General features: G+C 39.3%; 1 protein-coding gene across 1 annotated transcript in view; it reads right to left on the bottom strand.

Annotated features, from left to right (window-relative positions):
• Fam227b (family with sequence similarity 227 member B) overlaps nt 1–22,829 on the bottom strand; it is a 214,254-nt gene that overhangs the window by 171,896 nt on the left and 19,529 nt on the right. The window contains exons 8-9 of the mRNA XM_045157008.1: nt 21,988–22,114; nt 2,233–2,370 (exon numbers count right to left, since the gene is read on the bottom strand). Of these exons, the coding sequence (XP_045012943.1) occupies nt 2,233–2,370; nt 21,988–22,114 (265 nt within the window). The remainder of the gene's footprint in view (nt 1–2,232; nt 2,371–21,987; nt 22,115–22,829) is intronic.

Here is a 22,829-nt window from a genome sequence, read left to right as displayed (position 1 = left end):
TATCAAGGCTCAGGGAATATTGTGGAAGAGGGGGGCAGAAAGATTGTAAGAGAAAGAGAGTGGAAGGGAATGTCTAGAGGCACTGTCTCGCTCCCTTACAATGAATGACTGATGTTCTTACATCCCATAACCTAAAAACCCAGGGGGAATACCAACAATCCCACTGAGGAGGGCCCTCAGTTGAGTGGGGGCATGGAGGAGGGGAATGATGGTACTAACATAATGTATCCATACAGCTTTCTATTCAATAAAAAACAAAACTTTTAAATTACCCTACATTCACAGAATGAGTATGGTATACAGGCTGACCTTTGAGATGAATCCTAAGAACACCATCAACAACCTTGGTCTGAGATTTTCAAAATAACTTCAGACATACTTTCTCCCTAAGTGCACATGCAGTGTTTATTAGCATAGTACATACACTGTATCATTCATAAAATGAGTATCAATACATTCCAAAAGAGTGCACAGAGTATGTTCTCAGACCACAATAGCTTTAAAATTAGAACTTACTAATTATAAAATCTATCTGGAAAAGTCCAAAATATTTGAAAATTAAATAATAGTTCTCTATACAAACTACAAGTGAAAGTAAAATTTTTTGAATTACAAAGTATTTTTAATTAAGGAATTAAATGCACCATATCTGAATTTTATTTATTTATTTATTTGAGAGAGAGAGAGAGAAAATGGGCGTGCCAGGGCTTCCAGCCTCTGCAAACGAACTCCAGACACGTGCGCCCCTTTGTGCATCTGGCTAATGTGGGACCTGGGGAACCGAGCCTCCAAACCAGGGTCCTTAGGCTTCACAGGCAAGCGCTCAACCGCTACGCCATCTCTCCAGCCCCATATCTGAATTTTTACAGTATAGCTAAAACACTGTTTAGGGAGACTTGTCATTTTAAATACTTATATGAAAGAAGAGGGATTGATAAAGATGGGACAAAATTGGGCTGGAGAGATGGCTTAGTGGTTAGGCGCTTGCCTGTGAAGCCTAAGGATCCTGGTTCGAAGCTCAATTCCCCCGGTCCCATGTTAGTATTCTTGTGCCATTCTTACTACTCTTTAAATTTTTTAAAGAAACAAAACATTCACAGGCTTTTTGAACTTGTTCATCACAGGTGAGGGTCAGAAGTAAAGTCAGATAGGCAAAATTGGATCAGGGCAGAAGACTTCTGCTCTTTCTATTCCAAACCCTAAAACAGATCTCTACAAATATGTATGAAGTTCTAGAAAACCGCCAAAGGTGAAATTAGAAAACAAGAAATTTAATATAACTATTAAAAGACAGACATCATGATATTTACAGTGATAATAGTGGGGACAACCACTGCTTAAATAGTGTTTCTATAAGTTCCAAGTGATCTGCAATTAATGAATGAAATAATTTTAGAAACATAAATTAAACAAAGAATAGCTTTCAGAAAAGTAGGCTGAGCATGTGATTTCCTCCTCTTTCCTGACTTATCTCAAGGAACACATTGGAAACATATCTCCCTCTACACTAATGCTTTTAAAGTTATGTGAAAAACATAAAGACAAGCCAGGCATGATGGCACATGCCTTTAACCCCAGCACTCAGTAGGCAGAGGTAGGAGGATTGCCATGATTTGAGGCCACCCTGAGACTACGTAGTGAATTTCAGGTCATCCTGAGCTAGAGTGAGACCCTACCTCAAAAAACCAAACTAAGAACAACAACAACAAAAAAACCAAACGTAGGGCTAGAGAGATGGCTTAGTGGTTAAGCGTTTGCCTGTGAAGCCTAAGGACACTGGTTCGAGGCTCAATTCCCCAGGACTCACGTTAGCCAGATGCACAAGGGGGCGCACGCATCTGGAGTTTGTTTGCAGTGGCTAGAGGCCCTGGTGTGCCCATTCTCTCTTCTCTCTCTCTGTATCTGCCTCTTTCTCTCTCTGTCACTCTCAAATAAATAAAGTAACAACAAAAAAATAAACAAATAAAATAATCTCCTAATTAAAAAAAAACCAAACATAAAGACAAAATAGTTCCTAAAACTTAACATAAAAATATCCTATCAGGCAAATGGGAAGAGAAAGCCTTTAAAAAGCCTCTACACTGCAATAAAATTTATAATCTATAATTATAATCAAATCAAATTAAAGAAACTTCAAAAAATTAAATTAGAAGAAAATTATTATTAATGATTAGCCTAATATACTTGATTTTCACTATCTTTGCAATCGTCATTTGGAAAATATTTACTCACTGGCTGCTAGATGCTCTTGGCTGTATGTAAACCTTTGCTTAGCTGGTTTTGCAGGAGATTTCTTGGTACCATGTATGGTGTTGGTGCAGAGTTCTTTCAATCTCCAGTGGGTCCAAAAGCCTTTTTGAGGTTTTAGACCTGTAATATAAAGTACAATTAGCTAACTAGATTTTGCTATCAATGTTGAATTTTTTATATGTTTTAGGTACAATTACCACTTCTGTAGCACTTATTACCACTATATAAAATTATGTTGAGGCTTTCTTGATTCACTGAGTCCTTCTTGATAGATTTCCTGCTGTTTTAAAATTTTAGCTATTAGTAGAAAACTTGATGTGTAGTAAGACCAGCAGATTGCTGATTAACATAGATAGGATGGCTAATTATTTGCACCTCCAAAAGGAGAAGGTATGCCACACTATGGGGCCACATGGAGAAGCAATGGTAGGTCAGGAGGCTTGGAGAAAGGGGAATAGTAAGCCCCTTAGTCATCTCAGTCTTAGGAGGGAATAGGCAAGGTAAGATAACAAGGTTTATAATCAGAAAGTGCTGGACAAACTAGATTCTAGATATTAGGCTTCTGTCCAATGTTTATCTGGCAAAAATTTTCTCCCATTGTGTGGGTAATCTCTTAGAGCTGCTTATTGTATGGTTGTCTGTGAAAAAGCTTTAGAGTTACCTAAGATCCCAATGGTTGAGTGATTCTTGATTTCCTGAGGTACTGGGGTTTTGTTCAGGAAATCTTTTTTCACTCCTATATCATGAAAAGTTCCTCCTATTTTTTCTTCCAGTAGTAACAGAGTTTTTAGTCATATATTGAGGCCATTGATCCATTTGGACTTGATTTCTATGCATGGCAAAATGTTTGGATTGAGTCTCATTTTCCTGTATATGGTTATCCAGTTTGTCCAGCACCATTTGTAGAAGATGCTATTTTTTCCAGTCTACATTCTTAGGGCCTTTGTAAAATATCAGGTAGCTGTAGTTACTTGACCCAAAGTCTGGGTCCTCAGTTCTATTCCATTGGTCTATAATCCTGTTTTTACACCAGTACTATGCTGTTTTTATTACTATGACTTTATAGCATAGCTTTAGATCAGGTATGGTGATGCTTCCAATGGTGTATCTTTATCTGATGATATGCTTAGATATCCAAGGCCTTCTGCCATTCCATATGAATTTTGAGATCATTTTTCTATCTCTGAAAAAGGATGCTTGGATTTTTATTGGTACTGCATTAAATCTATATATTGCTTTTGGTAAGATTGCCATTTTCACAATGTTAATTCTGCCAATCCAGGAGCATGGGGTGTCTTTCCATTTTCTCAAGTCCTCCTCAGTTTCTTTCTTGAGTGTTTTATATTTTCACTGCAAAGGTCTTTCAGCTCCTTGGTTAATATTATTCCATGGGATTTTATTTAATTGTTTTGATGCTATTGAAATGGGACAATAAATGTAATTTATTTCTTTCTCTCTATCTTTTTCTTTTGCATACAGAAAGGCTACTGATTTTTGTGCATTGATTTTGTATCCTGTAACTTTGCTGAAGGAGTTGATCACCTTTAAGAATTTTGAGATGGAGGTTCTTGGGTCTCTTATGTATAGAATCATGTCATCTGTGAATAGGGCTAATTTAACTTCTTCCTTTCTGATTTGTATCCATTTATTTCCTTCTCCTGTCTTATTGCTTGAGCTAGGACTTCTAGTACTATGTTGAAGAGAAGAGATGAGAGTGGACACCCCTGTCTTGTTCCTGATCTCAATGGGAACTCCTTCAGTCTCTCCTTATTAAGCATCATTTGGGCTTCAGGATCTTTACATGCCATCCATTCCTATGCTCTCCAATATTTTGATTATGAAGTGATTTTGTATTTTGTCAAAGGCCATTCCTGCATCTATAAAAATGATCATGTGGTTTTTGTGCTTAAGGTTATTTATGTGGTGTATTACATTGACAGATTTCCATATGTTGAACCATCCCTGTGTTCCTGGGGTGAAGTCTACTTGATCCAGGTAGATAATGCTTTTGATGTGCTGTTGAATTTGGTTTGCAAGGATTTTGTTCAGGATCTTTGCATCTTAGTTCATCAGGGAAATAGGCCTTAATTTTATTTTCTTGTGGCATCTCTGCTTGGTTTTGGTATTAAGGTGATACTGGATTCCTACAAGGAGTTGGAGAGCTTTCCCTGTTCTCTGTGTATCACAGTTTGCAAAAAAAAAAAAAAAAAAAAAAAAAAAAAAAAAAGTGGTTTTCAGTTCTTCCATGAAGATTTGATAGAATTCAGCTGAGAACATATCTGGTCCTGGACTCTTCTGTTTAGGGAAGTTTTTGATTACCCTTTTAATCTCGGTGGTTGTAATGGGTTTGTTTAGGAGATTAATCTGCTTGGAGTTTAGCTTTGGTAAGTGGTATGTGAGCAGGAATTCATCCATTTCTTCCATATTATCCAGTTTTGTGCAGCAGAGATTTTTGAAGAAAGTCCTGATAATTCTTCCAATTTCACTTATGTCTGTTATGATCTCTCCTTTTTCATTTCTAATTTTGTTAATTAGAGTTGTCTTTTTTTTTTCTTTTTTTTTTGCTTGATCAAATTGGCCAGGACTTCATCAATCTTGTTTGTTTTTTCAAAGAACCACCTCTTTGTTTGAACAATTTTCTTAATTGTTTCCTTAGGTTTCAATTCATTACTTTCTGCTCTGATCTTAATTATTTCTTTTTGTCTGGAACTTTTTGAGCTGGATGCTTCTTGTTTCTCCCATGCCTTTAGGTGATGGTTAGGTTATTGTGGTGGTTTGATTAAGTTTTCCACTATAAATTTAGGTGTTCTGGATGCTATGTTCCCCAGCTGATGGAAATTGGAAATTAAAGCCTCCTGGAGGTGGTTGGGAGTGGGCCTATGGGTGTTAAAGCCAGCTCCCTCTTGCTAGTGTTTGGCACAATCTCCTGTTCCTGTTATCTGCATTATGTGGGCCAGAGAGTGATGTCCAACCTATGCTGATGTCATTGTTTTACCCTGCAATTGTGGAGCTTCCCCTTGAGCTTGTAAGCCAAACTAAACCTCTTTTACCCACAAGCTGCTCTTGGTTGGGTGATTTCTATCAGCAATGTGAACCTGACTGTAACAGGAAAGTGGTATTGAGGAGTAGGATTGCTGCTAGACACCTGATTATGTGGTTTTGGCCTTTTGGAGCTGATTTTCAAGAGGAATGTGGAAGGATTTGCAAGCTTTGTCCAAGAGATGCCTTGCAGTGCTGTAAGTACAGCTTGATGGACTATTCTGGTCAGGGTTGAAGACCAGAATGCAGTAAGATCTATGGACTGTGAGGTTTGGCTTATGAAGGTGAGAAAGAGCTTTGCTTGGATTGGGCTAGAGGCAAGTTATGTGAAAAGCTTGCTGTTATGCCTGTGTCCTGAGAAGTTGTGCAGGATTACTTTGCATAGAAATGAATTGGTGGCAGCAGAAGGATATGGCACAGAAAGAAAAATCTTTGGGTGATCTTCTGCCCATTCAGCTGCAATTGAGGAATTACAGCCTTTGATATTGGGCTAGCTGACCTGCACTAGGGCAACAGGAATAATATAGACTCTTTTGGAGGGGGCTGAGTGCTCAAAGAGTGTCCTGTTCTTCAAAGTCTGTTTTATTTCTCCTGGATTAACAAATTGCTACCCTACCAGGTATTGTGGAATATAAGACATGCAGGAAAGAGAGAGTCATTGAGTTTGCAACACAGTTTTATGTTTTATAAATGGCCATGGGCAGTGTGAAGCAGTTTTGCTGGCTGCCTGCACAGAGACCCCATGGGGCCATGAGGATGTACCATGGATTGCAGTGATGTCAGGACCACAAGATGGCTGCCAATGAGAGCTCCCAGCCCTGATAAAGTTTCCCAGGACATTGAGTTGCCTAGCTGGATGGGAGGAATTGGATTTCCAGAGATTTGTTGCTAGTTAGAATTTCTGGGCTTGGAGATTTGTCACTGGCTAGAGTTGTTGGATTTGAAATTACAGAGTTTGATGCTTGCCCCGGTTGTTTTAAATCTTGCCATTGTTTTCCCCTGCCATCGTGGATCTTCCTCTCAAGCTTGTAAGCCAAAATAAACCTGTTTTTTCCCACAAGCTGCTCTTGGTTGTGTGATTTCTACCAGCAATGTGAACCTAACTGCAATAGTTATTGATTTGGGATCTCTCTGTCTTTGTTGTGAAGCATATCTTTGTTATGAGGCATTTAGCACAGTGAATTTCCCCTTGAGGACCACCTTCATGTGTCCCATAAGATTTGATACATTGTGTTCTCATTGTCATTCATTTCTAGAATTTTTGTAATTTCATTTTTTTTTTGGTTTTGTCCCTACCCATTTATTGTTTAAAAGTGTGTTGTTAAGTTTCTGGGAGTTGTTTGGTTTCCTGGTGCTTCTTTTTTTGTTAATTTCTAGTAATATTGAATTGTGATCTCATATCATGCAGGAAATTATGTCAGTCTTCCTAAATATATGGAAGCAGGCTTTATGACCCAGTATATGATCTACTTTAGAGAAGGCTTCATGGGCTGCTGAGAAGAATGTGTAATATGTGGACTTTGGGTAGAATATTCTGTAGATATCTGTTATGTCTAATTGAGCTATGGTTTTGTGGAGCTCTCGTACTTTCCTGTTAATTCTCTGTTTGGATGATCTATCTATTGATGATAGTGGAGTATTGAAGTCCCCAACTATGATGGTGTTGGTGGTTATTTCTGTTTATTTTCAAGTAGGTTTCATTTTATGAATTGTGATGCACCTCTGTTTTTGCATAAAGATTAATGATTGCGATTTCCTCTTGTTGTATTGTTCCCTTGATAAGTAAGAAGTGGCCTTCTTTGTCTTTTTTGATTACTTTGGTTTGAAGTCTATTTTATCCAATGTGAGTATAGCTATACCTGCTTGCTTCTAATTTCCATTTGCTTGGAATATCATTTTCCAACTTTTCACCCTGAGGAGGTATCTGTCTTTAGTGGTGAGCTGGGTAGCAGATTGAGGGGTCTAATTTTCTGATCTACCCTGTTAGCTTATGTCTCTTGGTGGGTGAATTGAGGCCATTAATATTTAGGATAATAACTGTGAGGTTTGATTTAATCCCTGCCATATTGTGGTGGTTTATGTGGTTTGGTGTTTTCTTGGCTTTTGTAGTTTTTGTGCCTTCTCAATGTTTGGTTATTGTGATCTGTTTCTTGTAGGCACTTTAGGTTGGTTATTTGAATCTTCTGTGAGGAACATACCCTGAAGTACTCTCTGTAGGTTTGGCTTTATGTTCAAATAGTTGCAAGGGTGAGTTTTATTGTGGAGAGTTTTCCTTTCACCATCTATTATGAGGGACACTTTTGCTGGGTAGAGTATTTTGGGTTGGAAGCCATAAGTTCTTAGAATTTGCAGTGATCCATTCTAGGCCCTTCTGGCTTTCAAGGTTTCCATTGAGAAGTCTGAAATAATTCTGATGGAGTTTCCTTTATATGTAATGTGTTGTCTCTCCCTAGCTGCCTTTAGGACTTTCCCTTTGTGATTGATGTTTAGAGTCTTAGTGATAATATGTCTTAGAGAACTTCTCCTTTGGTCCAGTCTGTTTGGATTTTTGCTAGCTTCTTGTAACTTGATGGGACTTTCTTTTGAGAGAGTGGGAAGGTTTTCCTCAACAATTTTGTTGAATAAATTTCTCATGTCTTTGATCTATATTACTTTCCCTTCTGGTATTCCCATGATCTGAATTTTGGGAAGATTAATGGTATCCTACAGTTCCTTCATGTTCTGCTCACGAGAATTTTTGAATTTATTGAAACTTTTGGACTCATGAACTGTTTTGTCTTCCAGGTCTGAGTTTCTACCCTCCACATGGTTGACCCTATTCTTGAGAGCTTCTATAGAATTTTGTACTTCTTCAACTTAATTTGTATTTTCTACTCCTCTTTATCTTAATTGTTTTGCTTATTTTTTATTTATTTACTTGAGAGTGACAGAGAGAGGGGGAGGGAAAGAATGGGTGCACCAGGGCCTCCAGCCACTGCAGATGAACTCCAGACACGTGCGCCCCCTTGTGCATCTGGCTAACATGGGTCCTGGGGAATTAAGCCTCGAACCCGGGTCCTTAGGCTTCACAGGCAAGCAATTGCTAAGCCATCTCTCCAGCCCTCTACTCCTTTTTTATGTATAGTTTCCAACCCTCTTTTGAGTTCCCTTTCCATGTCATTTTCTGATTTTCTTAATGCTTCTTGTAGTTTATCTTTGCATTTTTTTTATTTCATTGAGCTTAGTCAGCTCATTATTGAGGTCCTCTTTTTTTTTTTTCCCGCCCTCCTTCAGATTATTTAACTGTCTTTGGAACCCTTCCTGGTTCTTTTCTATTGGGTCTAATCTAGGAAGGACACCATTCCTATAATTATTAGTCTTTTGTTGAGTTCTGCAAGTTTGTCTATTTTCTTGGCCACAGTTGCATAACTTGTATCTTCATTTTGGGGTTCTGATCCAATTGTCTCTTTTATGTTTTGATTAGAGATATTCATTGTGGTACTGGGTGATCTTATTAGATTTACTTTTATCTAATGCTATTCCTTTTTGGGTGTGGTCTGTCCATCACAATGGTTCTGAAAGCCTAAGGTGTGGGACGCTAGCCTGCTAGCCAGGGGTGGGTGGGCAGTGGTGAGTGGGATTCCGAGTTCAGAAAGGCTAGGGTGGATACATTCACCTAGGCCCCATTCAGGGGTGGGAGGGGCAGTGGCTAGTGGGATGGCAATCGTGCCACCAAAAGGCTAGGGTAAGGTCATTGGCCTGCTGGCCTGAGTCCCTGTTCAGTGGTGGGAGATGGTGGTGGCAAGTGGGCCAGTGTTGGGGTGGGTGAGGATCAGAAAATTAAGGGTGGGAACACTGGCCTGCTGGCCTGGGTCCCTGTTTGGGGCTGGGTGGGGGTGGAAGCGAGTGGTCTGATGGTAGTGCACACAGGGGTGAGAAAGGCTATGGTGGGGATATTGGCCTGCTGACCTGGCTCCCTCTTCAGGGCTGGGAGGGGACAGAGGTGAGTGGGCCAGCGATCACTCGTGCAGGGCTCAGAAAGGCTAGGACAGGATTGGTGACTGGGATGGCGACCCACACTTGCTGGGCTCAGAAAGGCTAGGGTAGCAACAGCAAGTGGGATGGCATTAACACCTGTGGTGCTCTGCATGATGGTGGGAAAGCCTAGGGCCTAGGGCGGACCTAGCCTGCTAGCTGGGGTCCATTTGGCCTGCAGTTAGGGCAGGAGAGACCTCTGCTGGGACTGTAGCTAGGATGTCTGCTTGAGGGGGCTGGGAGACTGGCTGGCTACCTGAGAGCATGGGAAATCAGTGGATTCCCTGTTTTGCTCCTCCATACCCTCTCACTGGAAGCCTACTACAATCAGTATCCCCTAAAAACAAAACAAAACAAACAAAAAAAACACTGAATTTTAAGGGTCTTGCCTTTCCTCCCTCGTGAGGTGAGGGGAGGTTAGGAGGACACCATCTTGACTGGAAGCCAGAAGTCCCCCAATCATGTATTTTTCTAAGATTTTACTAATTTTTATTTAAATTAAAAATACTTACCTATTTATTGATTTTTTTAAAAAGACAAGCTCTTACTATGTAGCCATAGGTTCTCAAAGTTCAATTTATGATCCTCTATCTTTGTCTCCTGGGTGGTAGGATTAGAGGAGGATGCCACACCTGGCTTTCCCATTTAAAATGTTTTTTAAAGTTTTTACAAATAGAGAGAGAATTGGCATGCTAGGGCTTCAGTCATTGAAATTAAACTCCATTTGCTTATGCCACCTGGGAATGTGCAACCTTGTGCTTGCCTCACCTTTGTGCATCTGGCTTACATGGGATCTGGAGAGTTGAACATGGTTCCTTAGGCTTTTCAAGCAAGTGCCTTAACTACTAAACCATCTTTCCAGCTGTTGCAGTCAGATTTGCATTGCTGACAAAAATCACCTGACCAAGAGCAGCTTGTGGAATAAAGGGTATATTTTGGCTTACACACTTGAGGGGAACCTCCACGATGGCAGGGAAAAATAATGGCATGACCATAGGGTAGACATCACCTCTTGGCCAGCATCAGGTGGACAACAACTGCAGGAGATTGTGACAAACACTGGCACGGGAAAACTGGCTATAATACTGATAAATCTGCCCCCAATAATGTGTTATCCCGGAGGTGTTAATTCCCAAGTCTTCATCAGCTGGAACCTAGCATTCACAACACCTAAGTTTATGGGGAACACCTGAATCAAACCACCACATTCTTCCCCTGGCCCCCATAAACTGATAAGAATCCATGATGTAAAATATAATGCATTTAGTCCAATTAAAAGTCCTGATATTTTTATCAATCCAAATGATGTTCAAACGTCCCCTTAGTCCAAGATCTTTTAATTGAGCTACAATACCAAAAAAATCCCCTCCAGACCCATAATGACACAGAATAAACATTCACACTGCAAAAGATGGCATTGGACACAACAAAGAAATTTTCAACCAATACAAGAATTAAAACAACTAGGACAAATATCAAACTCTATAGCTCCAATTCCAACAACGCTAATCAATGACAAGTATCCAAATCTGATAATTCTAACCAGTAACAAGTCTCTGGAGTTCCAATTCTACCCCTTCAGCTAGGCTACTCTTAGTCCTGGAAAACTTCATCCCAGGATCACAGCTCTCCTTGGGAGCCATCTCGTGGTCCCAGCACCTCCACTGGGTCTCCACTGCAACCCATCATCCATCCTCATGGCTCCATCCGGTCTCCATACAAGCATCCAGCAAACCTGCTTCACACTGCCCATGGGCATTTCCAAAACACAAGACTGTTGCAAATTCAATGACCCTCGATTTCCTGCATTTCTTACACTCCATAATACCAGGTGGAGTATCAATTTGTTAATCCAGGTGGAATAAAGCAGACTTTGAACAACACGACACTCCTTTAGCACTCAGGCCCCTTCAAAAAAGTCTGCATTTGGGCTGGAGTATGGCTTAGCGGTTAAGCACTTGCCTGTGAAGCCTAAGGACCCCGGTTAGAGGCTCGGTTCCCCAGGTCCCACGTTAGCCAGATGCACAAGGGGGCGCATGCGTCTGGAGTTCGTTTGCAGAGGCTGGAAGCCCTGGTGCGCCCGTTCTCTCTCTCTCTCCCTCTATCTGTCTTTCTCTCTGTGTCTGTCACTCTCAAATAAATAAATAAAAAAAATGAACAAAAAAAAATTTAAAAAAAAAGTCTGCATTCTTTCTGTTGTCCCAATGCAGGTCAGCTGGCCCAATCTCAATGGATGTAATCTCTCACACAATTGCAGCTGAACAGGCTGAAGTTTCAGCCCCAAAATTTCTTTCTGTGCCATATCTCTCTGCTTATACCAGTCATTTTCTACACACTGCAACCCTGTACAAATTCTCAGGACATGGGAATAAAAGCCTCTCACACAAACTGCTTCAAGCCCAGTCCAAACAAAGCTCTTTTTCACCCCTATAAGCCAAACCTCATTGTCCATCCTATTCAGGTCTTTCAACTCTGACCAGAATAGTTCATCAAGCTGTACTTACAATACTGCAAAGCATCTCTTAGGCTAAGATATCAAACCCTTCCACATTCCTCTTGAAATTCATCTCCAAAAGGTCAAAACCTCACAGTCAGATAGCAGCAAATGATATTACTCCTCAGTATCAGTCAGGTTTGCATTGCTGGCAGAAAGCACCTGACCAAGAGCAGCTTGTGGGAGAAAGGGTTGATTTTGGATTACAGACTTGAGGGGAAGGTCCACTATGGCAGGGAAAAATGATGGCACGAGCAGAAGATGCACATCAGCTCCTGGCCAACATCAAGTGGACAATAATTGCAGGAGAGTGTGTCAAACACTGGCAAGGGGAAACAAGCTATAATACCCATAAGCCTGCCTCCAACAATACACTGCTTCTAGTAGGTGTTAGTTACCAAATTTCCATCAGCTGGTAACCTAGCATTCATAACATCTATGTTTATGGGGGACTCCTGAATCAAACCAGCACACCAGCCCTGTAGTGAAAGTTTTTTTTAAATTTTTTAAATTTTTTTTGTTTATTTATTTATTTGAGAGCGACAGAGAGAAGAAGGGAGAGAGAGAGAGAGAATGGGTGCACCAGGGCTTCCAGCCTCTGTAAATGAATTCCAGATGCATGCACCCCCTTGTGCATCTGGCTAACGTGGGTCCTGGGGAATTGAGCCTCGAACCAGGGTCCTTAGGCTTCACAGGCAAGCGCTTAACCACTAAGCCATCTCTCCAGCCCTTTTTGCTTATTTTTATTTATTTATTTGAGAGCGACAGAGAGAGAGAGAGAGAGAGAGAGAGAGAGAGAGAGAGAGAGGGAGGGAGAGGGAGAGGGAGAGAATGGGCGTGCCAGGGCTTCCAGCCACTGCAAATGAACGCCCCTTGTGCATCTGGCTAACATGGGTCCTGGGGAATCGAGCCTCGAACCAGGGTCCTTAGGCTTCACAGGCAAGTGCTTAACCGCTAAGCCATCTCTCCAGCCCCCCCCTTTTTAATTTCAGTGAAAGTTTTTAATTTTCCTATAACCTACTTTATTAAGATTTTCTTTTACACATAACACTTTTTGTGTCACATATAAGAAATTATATTCAGCATAAAGCACAAAAATTTCCTTTTGTGCTTTTTTATAAAAATTTTCTACTTTAAAGGTTTATACTTAAGTTTAAAATCTGCAGTATATATATTATTTACTTATTTATTTATGTGTTTTGAGAGAGAGAAGCAGATCCTAAGGACAGAGCCACCCCATCTTACCTCAAAAGGGCCTCAGCTGAAACTAAGGAAAATTGGCGAAACAAGCAAGGGTGTTGTTATCCTGATGAACTGGATACCAGCACAAGGGGGAAGGAGACCAACACAGAGAAAAATCAACTCCTACCAAATCAGAGAGCCAGAGCCTCAGAGGCCCCCAACACCTCATCGCTGAAGCAGACCAAAAATGAAACCAACATGGCTCAGGGAAATTTTGCGGAAGAGGGGCGGAAAGAATGTCAGAGCCACATGTTGGGTTATGATATGCAGAGACATTTATCATACCAATAACTGTGGCTAACTCCACAATGCACAACCCATATACCTCAACAAGGAGGGGTCAATGGGGAGAGGGTAGGTCACAGATGAGCTGAATAATGGTACCAAACTGCCTATATTTGCTGAATACATTTTCATTTGACTAAAGTTCTTTCAATTTATTTCCTTTTTGTTTTCTTCTTTGATCCGTTGGTTTTTGGGGGTTTTGATTTTAGGAATTCAGTTCTTATTTCCACTTATTTGTGAATTTTGCTGTCCAAAATAGGTGTGTGTGTGTCTGTGTGTGTGTGTGAGAGAGAGAGAGACAGAGAGAGAGCTTGTGACACCCAATAGGCAATCAAACTGGGAAAGGGGAATTCCACAATCCTGCCTAAAGGCACATCCCTAGTGACTCATACATTTTCTAGTAGGCTCCACTTCTGAGTGTTGCCTCCTTACAACTACCATGTGATCATGTGATCCAAGCCTTCCATCTTATTGAATCCCCATGGTAAACAAATCACTCTTAGGCCATACCCTTCTCTTGTTGTTAGGTTCTGATTTTCTATCATTGTGCTCAGAAATACTACTATCATTTAGGTCATAAATTTATTAAGATTTTTATTTGGTCTTAATGTGTAAACTGTCCTAGGAAATGTTTCCTGTGCACTGTAGGAAATATGTGCTCTGCTACTATTGGGTGGAATTCTCTCTATATTTCTTAAGTCTATTTGGTGTAAGGTACAATTAAAGTACAGTGTCCCTTATTAATCTTCTGTCTGGGTGTAAGGCAGGGTATTTATGCCATCTATTATTTGTATCCTTTCATGTCAGTTAATATTTGCTTATATTTAGGTACTTTGATTTTGGGTCATGTATGATTGCCATGTTCTGCAGACAAATTGGCCCCTTCATCATTAAAAAGCAACATATTTTGTCTTCTGTTGATAATTTTTGGCTCCAAATTTGTTTTATTTGATATATCTTTGTTCTTTTTTGACTACTACTGATATGGACTGCCTTCAATGTCCTTGAAGCTAAAGTGTATCTCTAATAGGCAGCATATGATTGTTCCTTATTAGTTTTTCTTTATTATAAAATATACTTTGTGTTTTACTCATTGGAGAATGTAATCAATTGACATTCAAAGTAATTATGATAGGTAATGGCTTACTAGCACAATTTATGTCTAGAACATTGATTTTCTTTCTTCCTGAGTTATGAACTACCTTTGTGATTTGGTTATTTTCTATAATGCTAAGCTTTGATTTATTTCTCTTTATCACATATATATTTGATATTATTTGTTTGGTTTTGGTTATCATAGGGTTTCCATAAAACATATTTTGGCTATGTTAGATAATTAAAATTCTTCCATATACAAAACTCTAATTTTTATTATCTCTTCTATGGTTTATATTTTCATGTCACAAACAACATCTTATTATATTGTGTATTTCTTAGTAACATTAATTGTTTTTTTTTTTTTTACCATTTTGAAATGTTACCTATATGTAAGAGATACAGTTAATTTACATATGACCATTACAGTATTAGAATACTCTAAATTTTACTATGTATCTCAAACAGCGAGTTTTATGCTTTCCTATGACTCAAAGATAGGATTTATTGCCAGTTGTGGTTTGAAATGGCTCACATATCTTTCTTGTTTGAACATCTGGTCCCCATCTGGTGTCATAGTATTAGGCGGCTATAGAATCTTTAAGAGATGTGGTCTGCTAGCAGAAGTAGGTCACGGGGGTGGATTAATGGTTAGTCTTGCTTCTTCCTGAGTGTCTCTCTCTCTCCTTTTCTCTCTCCTTCCTGTCTGTCACTATATGACCAGTCATAAACTCATACCCCAAGAGCAGAGCCTCAGCTACCATGCCTATCTGAAACTTATGCTAAAATAAATCCTTCTTCCCCTAAATTGCTTCTTGTTGGTATTTTGTTGCAGGAATTAGAAAATTAACAAATATAGAAAATTGTACTAAGAAGGGGGTTTATTGCTATGATAAGCCCAACTGTGTGGCTCTTAAGCTTTTAGAACTGATTTTGGAAGGGATTTGAAAGTTGTAGAGCTCTGGGATAGAGAAAAGTACATGCCATACAATATATTCTGGTTGCAATTGTGGAATACCAGAATGTTCACAGAAAGGCAGGTAGTAAAGAATGAGGTTTCAGAAAGGAGCAACAACTCTGTTGGACAGTATACATAAGGTCAGTTACATTACATTCTAGCCAAAACTCTCACCACCTTCTTCCCATGTTATGATAGCTTCAGGGATGCTGAGTTCAAAAGTAATGGATTAAGTGCTTTGGCAGAGGAAGTTTCAAGACAGCACAGCACTCAAGCTGTAACGTTGTTATTAGCTACTGCACTTACCCAGTCTTGTAGTGAGAAAGCATAGTAGAAAGATAACAAAATTATACTTTGGTGAGGAAAGTAGCATGAACAAGTTCAAAGTTACAAACAAGGTAGGTAAGGAGATAGAATCTATAATTGCTAGAGAGATTGGTGCCATTCAAGAGAAAACTTGCCATTTGCTCTAGGTTAAAAGGAAAGGTGCCTTGAGGGAAAGACCCCATCCATTAAGGAAAGACTCTAGCCTGTGAAAGTGAAAATTGCTTTGAAAAGGAGATGCCTGAAGAGAATTCCTCCAAGTGATTCCCTGCTCAAAAACAACCTCCTGGGGGAACTGTTTAACTAGCCACAAAGGCACACATAGACTACCCTACATATGACAGAAGGAGGCAAACCTATTGTGTGAGCTTGCAGCAAAACCTGATATCATTGTCCAGTAATGATGTCATTGCTGCTGGTTTGCCAGACAGGAAAACACAAGAAAGGGGGTCAAACCTATGCCATGGTTCCAGAAAGTTACTGAGGTTAGGCAATGTGTAACAGGGTTGGATTCCCTAAAAGGAGACTGTGTGATTTAAATGTAAAATGTCCCCTAAGGCACATGTATTTGAGCACTTAATTCACTTAATTAAGAAAACCGGCACTATTTGGAAAGGTTGTAAACCTTTAGGAGGTGCAGCCTTGCTTGTCAGCAGAAGCAGGCTTGGAGTTGTGACAGCCTGGCCAGGCAGCTTCAGTGTCTCTCCCTCTCTCTCTCTGCTTACTCCCTACCAATGTGATGATGTAAGGTAGGCCTCTTGATCAGGCTGCCATGACTTTCATACCATGACGGACTCTCCTCTCTGGAACTATAAACCAAATCAAACCCTTTTCCTTCCATTATCTGCTTCTGATAAGGAATTTTGTCCCTCCAACAAGAAATTAACTGATGCAGAGTCCCTGAGAGGCAATTGCAAGGAGCTATGATGATGAAGCCTAAGGTTCAGTGGAGACACCATAATATGGTAGATGCTAGAAATAAGGCATGTTTGTTGAGGAAAGCTACAGGCACTGAATAGAGCAGAACAAGACAGAAGCAACAGGTATCAAGAGGCAACAGACTTGGAGGGTTATAGCTACCCAAGGATGCTGGAACACAGAAGATACAACCAAGAGCCCTAGATGCCTTAAACCTGTAGGACTTGGTATTTGCCCCTCAGGGTTTCAGTTTTGCTTTGGCCTGATCTTTCCTCACCATGCTACCATTACTCCACTTTGAATAAGAACGTTTACAGCATTATATTTTGGAAACATATTCCTTGCTATGGTTTGAATGTGAAATGTCTACTACACATGTCCAAGTATTTGAACACTTGGTGTATACCATCTGACACTATTTTGGGAGGTTGTAAGACATTTAAGCAGTAAGGTCTTACTGATGGAAGTAGGCCACTGTAAATGAGCTTGTGGGATATACTCAGGCCAGAACCTGGCTTGACTTGTACTGCTTTCTGTCTGCCTCTCTGATGATCAGTGGAAAGTCCCTGCCTCAAGGCTGGATCCACAGTCACCATGCCTTACCCACCATTACACTGAGAGCTAAGATAAATCTTAAGTTGTGTCTTGTCAGGTAATGACAAAAGTAATAAATACAAGAGTCTTTTACTTCTGCTTATAGTATTTCTTTGAAGCATTTATTGTGAATGAGGTCAGTGATGAAGTCTCAATATTTGCTTGTCTGTAAAAGATCTATTTCTCTTTCACTGTTAAGGAACAACTTTGCTAGGCAAAGTATTCTTGGCCAACAGTATGTTTCTGTCTTATATAATTTGAAATATATCATCTTTTACTTGGCATGCAAAACTTATTTTGATAAATCCTCTGATAGTCTAATATGTCCTTATATTTTTTGTATTGTCTTGATCCTGATGCTTTGAAAATTCCTTCTTTGTATTTGATGACTGGTAATTTGCTAAAATGTTCCTTAGAGACTTCATTGGGTTGCATCTGTTTGTGGACCTTCGAGTTTCATGAATTCAGAAGTATATTCTCTTAAGAATTGAGAAGGTTTAAGAAGAAAATTTGAGAAGGAACCAGTTCACTAAATGCTGTCTTCTATCTGTCTTCTCAATTTGGAATTCCAATAATGTAAACATTTGTTTACTGAATATATCCATGAGTCCCATAGGAATTCTTTGATTCTTTTCATTCTGTTTTCCTCTCCTTTTTGCTAGGTAATTTCCAAGGACCTGTGTTCAAATATACAGATTATTTCTTGTCTTTTATCTAATTTGCCAGTGAAGCTTTCTACTTCATTTTTTTAATAAATTTTTGGTCCAAGATTTCAGTTTGGTCCCTTTTAAAAGTTTATGCATATGTTTAATTTCTTATGAAGATCATGAGTCAATATCCTCATATTACTAAATTGTCTTCCTAAATCTTATATCTCATTAAGCTTCTATATCATTATATTGATATAAACATTTATTTAAGAGAGAGAAAGAGGCAGATGAAAGAGAAAGAGAGAAAGAATGGGCCTCTGGCAGCTGCAAACAAACTCCAGATGTATGCACACCGTGTGCATCTGGCTTATGGGCATACTGGGGAATTGAATCTGGATCCTTAGGCTTCTCAGGCAAGTGTCTTAACCACTAAGTCATCTCTCCAGCTCTATTTTTATATGTTATATTATATATGACACATATTTTACTCTCTTTTCTGGCAATTCATGAAGTTTTTGTTCCTTTGTAGTCAGTTACTGGAAGGTTATTTTGTTCCTTTGATATAGAAGAGGTATTCTGAGGCTTGGGCTCCAAAAAGTAGGGCACAGATACTATTCAAATTCCAAAGTGGCCCAGCAGACTCAGGCCTGGGAGATTGAGATATTATGCTGTCCTGACTCCTGTTGGACCTTTGGTGATGAGCTATATCAGTGGCACAAAATAAGTGAGGCTGAGCACCTCAGCCATGAGGATGCAGGAATGGTGAAGCACAGCTGTTGTTTGAGCCCCATCAGTCCAGAAAAATGCAGTGGTGTCACTACTACCTGGGCTGACTAAATGGCCAGACTCCTAGTGGGATACTCATGTTCCAAAGAGGTGAAATGTGAATATTTGGCCTGAAGAGCCAGATGGCATGAATCTGCCAAGGCCAATTCACCAGGATTCATGGCACTCCATGACTTGGGTCCCAGAAGCTCTGCCTTTTTTGCTTGGTCCAAAGCTCTACAAGGTGAGGTAGTACTTTTATAGTGGGCCCCAGGATTCATTATTGTACCAGAAGGGCTTAATTTCCAGGTCTCTATGAGAGAGGGTATAATATCAGCTTAGGCCTTGAGATACTTTGAGAGGGATAAGGGACTTCAGAGTTGCTCTGTAGCTTCTCATTGGCCATCTTGATGTTGTCATTCCCTCTTGTCTTATTTCTAACAGTTTAATTATAATGTATTTTGGATCAAGCTGTTTGAAGGTATTAAGCTTCATGCTCCCAAATGTTCATATATCTTCCCAAATTGTAATGTTTTAGCTATTATTCCTGTGGTAGTTTGAATGGATATCCTGTGATAGAGTCAGGAATTTTATTAAAGCTTCTTGGATTTCCAGCTACCTGGCTGGAGGAGGCATCATTGGGTGTCTCCTAGGGTCCAGCCCTAAGGTGTGGGGGTGGATCTGAAATTCCAGCCTAAAGATATGCTGAGTGCTTACGCTCTGCCTGGGGTTCCTGGTGTGTGCTTTCTTATGATGCTAGTAGTGGTGTTTCTCTCTGCTTGGATGTGTGTGAAGAGGGCCAGCTTTCAGCCATTATGGAACTTCCAATGGATCTGTAAGTTTCAATAAATTCCCTTCCTCCCATAACTGTACCTGGTTTTGAAGTTCATCCCAGCAACTGAAGCTGTCTATGACAATTCCTTTTTAATAAATTTTCTGCCCTTTGTCTATATTTCGTATTCTGAAATCACTACAAGGTAGACTTCACCTCACTTTATTGTTGTCTATAGATTTTCTACATTTTATTTCACTTTTTCTTCTTTGGATTAAAAAATACATATCAATCTTTGCACGCGTGTGCATGTGTGTGTGTTTCCTGTTGCTTTCACTGGCCTCTGTACATCTGATGAGGTCATCACCTTGTCTAGACTTTGTAGACTGGTTTCAACACAGAAAGTAATTTGATTTATAGGTGGTTAAGAGGTGCTGACTGGGTGCAGTATATTCTGACTCTGGTAAGGGTACAATGGCTTAATGTTTGTGCACTTAAGCAAGCTGAGATTAGCATCAAGCAAGACCATAACTGTCCTCAGTGGTCAAGAAGGTTGGTCTTAAAGTACTTGTGGAGGTCATTAGAGATTTCAGTGATGAAGACTGCTGACATAGATAGAGTTTCTTTTTCTCTCATGGTGAAAATCATACCTTGGCAGATTTTCCTTTGTGCCAGTTCAGCATGTGGACATGCTTATGTTAGTATTTCACATGTTGTATTCATGTAGGATAGGTACATGTGCTATACCTATAGCTCCAGGATCTGAGGTAGTAGTGGCATGGGTACATGTGGAAGGATTCAGTCCCCAGGGTGTGGAGTAGCAGTGGTTCCTCCTACAGCATTGGTAACAGTGTATGAGGTATGATTACTTTTGAAGCACAAAAGAGATGCATATGTGCAGAACTACAGCATCTCTGAGATCTGTGTCACATGTGCTTTCACTGTTACACAGGCTTTACTGTCCTGGTTGTTGCTATTTGCTCAATGGCTCAGAGCATGGGTATGTGCAAGTTTACTCTTCTCTGAAATCTTGATTGCAGATTCATTTGCTACAGCAGTGAGTCCAGTGACCTTAGCATAGACTTTTACTGAAATGCCAGAAGAGATCTAGAACTCAGGCATGTGTAGAGTCACCAAAGCTCTGAGTCCAGTATGCAGGCTAGTTCACTATTGTAGTATCTTTGATGTATGAGGTGTGAGCATGCACGTTGCTCACATACTCAGGGCCTAGTGCACTGGTATACTCATAGAGGGAGCAGCCCTGATGTCTGGGGCATGTATGAATTTTGGGGTTGTGTGATCTGGGGAAACACAATGATGGTTCTTTCAAGATGGTAGCGCAGAAGATATCTTTCCCAAAAGTCTACAACAATAGATATTGGATGCCTCAGTGGTAAAAGTCACCAATGTCACCAGTGTGATGAGCTGTTGAGGTCTGTGTTGTCGAGCACTATAGGGCATCCATGATGAGAGTGCCTGGGAATGTGTGGCTGCTGTTAAGGTCCTCAGTAGCAAAGAATTACCATAGTTCTTTGTAGAGCAGGCCAATGGAGACCATAAAAGCTGCCACAGGTCTACTCCTGATGGTCCTTGCCCTTCTTGTTTGTTCCATGTAATCTCAGGATGATTCACATAAGCTGATTTCTTCAGTGATCATTCAGTATGGTATTCTAGGTTTTACTCGGCTTTGTTACTTCATGTTCTAAATGGACTCTTGAACCCATCCTATTTTGGACATGGACAATTACTTGTTGACATGTGTTGGTATATATATCGGTTTGTGTTGATTTATGTTGGTGTGTGTGTGTGTGTGTGTGTGTGTGTTACCTATTCTATGATTTTTGTTCACATCACCCCTTTATCTGTCTTCTAATAAAGAGATGCATATTACTTTATTATTCATTAAATCTTAATTACTAAGACTGGGAAGATGACTCAGTGGTTAAAGGCACTTGCTAGAAAAGCAAGGTCCAGGTTCAATTTCCAAGCCATTCATGAAAGCCAGACTCAGTAAGTGATGCAAGTGTATAATATTGGTTTGCAGTCAGAAGAGGCCCTGGTGTACACACACACACACATATGCCTGCAAAAAACTGAATAAAAAAATTTAAATGTCTGAATTGCTTCTTTAAAGAACTTATCTTAAAATAAAGTTGCATTAGCTGGTTTTAAAGGACTAGAACTTCACTTCAGCACATAAATTTGTAAGTAGACTCAATGTAGTGCATAACATATTTATAGGACATTTTTGCTTTTAATATCAGCTTAATATATTTATCGTCTATGTGAAATATATATATTATATATATAATATATATGCAATATGTAATATATATGTAATATGTAATATAAACATATATATATGTAATCTATGCAGAAATACTGACTTTTATATTATTTGGATTAGAAAGTTAATTAAAAATTTTAACTATAAAACTTTTATAATAAAGTAATTGCCATTATTTTATAGTAGGCATCACTATGACATATTTATCAAAAAAAAAGCCATTAATGTTTTCATTAGAGCAAAATACTATCTTAAGAATCTTAGCAACCAGATCTAAACACTTAAATGATATATTCATACCTGACAACCAAAGAAAAATGGTATTCCCCAGGTCTTCTTTAAATTCATCATTAAAGAGGTTACAAGATTCGGGAAATGCCTCCTGGAATGCTGCATAAACAGCTTGTGCCATGCAGTCAGGATACACCTAAAAATGGATCAAGGTTACATGAATAGATTCTTTGTATATTTTGACTGTCACAGAAGCTACTGTTTTGTGAAATATCAATGTGCTTGTTTGTTTTTGGTTTGCCTCTATTTTATTGATTTATTTTAATGCTAATGAGGGAGCAAAAACAGATGAAATTTAAGTCAATCTCATAAGCATTTTTCAAAAACTAAATTTAAATAGTATATGAAGTTAACAAGATAGAGATTGATTAGCCATTTATTTCACTTAACCTTATTATGGGCATCCTCTCCTGGAAAGTGTTATTGATGAATAATCATAATGAAAACTATGTTTTTAAATAAATAAAATAAAAATAAATAAAAAATAAAATTGGAGCATGTTTAGATAAGTTTATGTGTTGTAATTAGTATTAAATGTTAAAATGCTGGTCCTATATCCAACAAACTGCATACATACATACATACATGCATACATGCATCTCCCTACCACTAATTAGCTTTCAGATATCTTAACTATTAAGTTTATGTTGAAGAGTAAGCATAAAAAGATACTGATGTAGGTAAGCACAGGGAATGGCTTAGCAACTGTGATGGGCAGTACACATACTCCTTTCCTCATAGTGAACATAGCAACTCATAAGTAATCTGAGAACTCCCACCTGCATTGAGCTACACTGACACTTCACTTCAAACAATGGAGAAAGTCTCTCCTCCTTTGGCTACCTTTCATA

The sequence above is a fragment of the Jaculus jaculus genome, chromosome 8 (assembly GCF_020740685.1).
Source record: "Jaculus jaculus isolate mJacJac1 chromosome 8, mJacJac1.mat.Y.cur, whole genome shotgun sequence".
In the NCBI taxonomy this organism is placed as follows: Eukaryota; Metazoa; Chordata; class Mammalia; order Rodentia; family Dipodidae; genus Jaculus; species Jaculus jaculus.
Note: the sequence above shows the minus strand (reverse complement) of the source record. Positions and strands in the feature narration are given on the sequence as shown.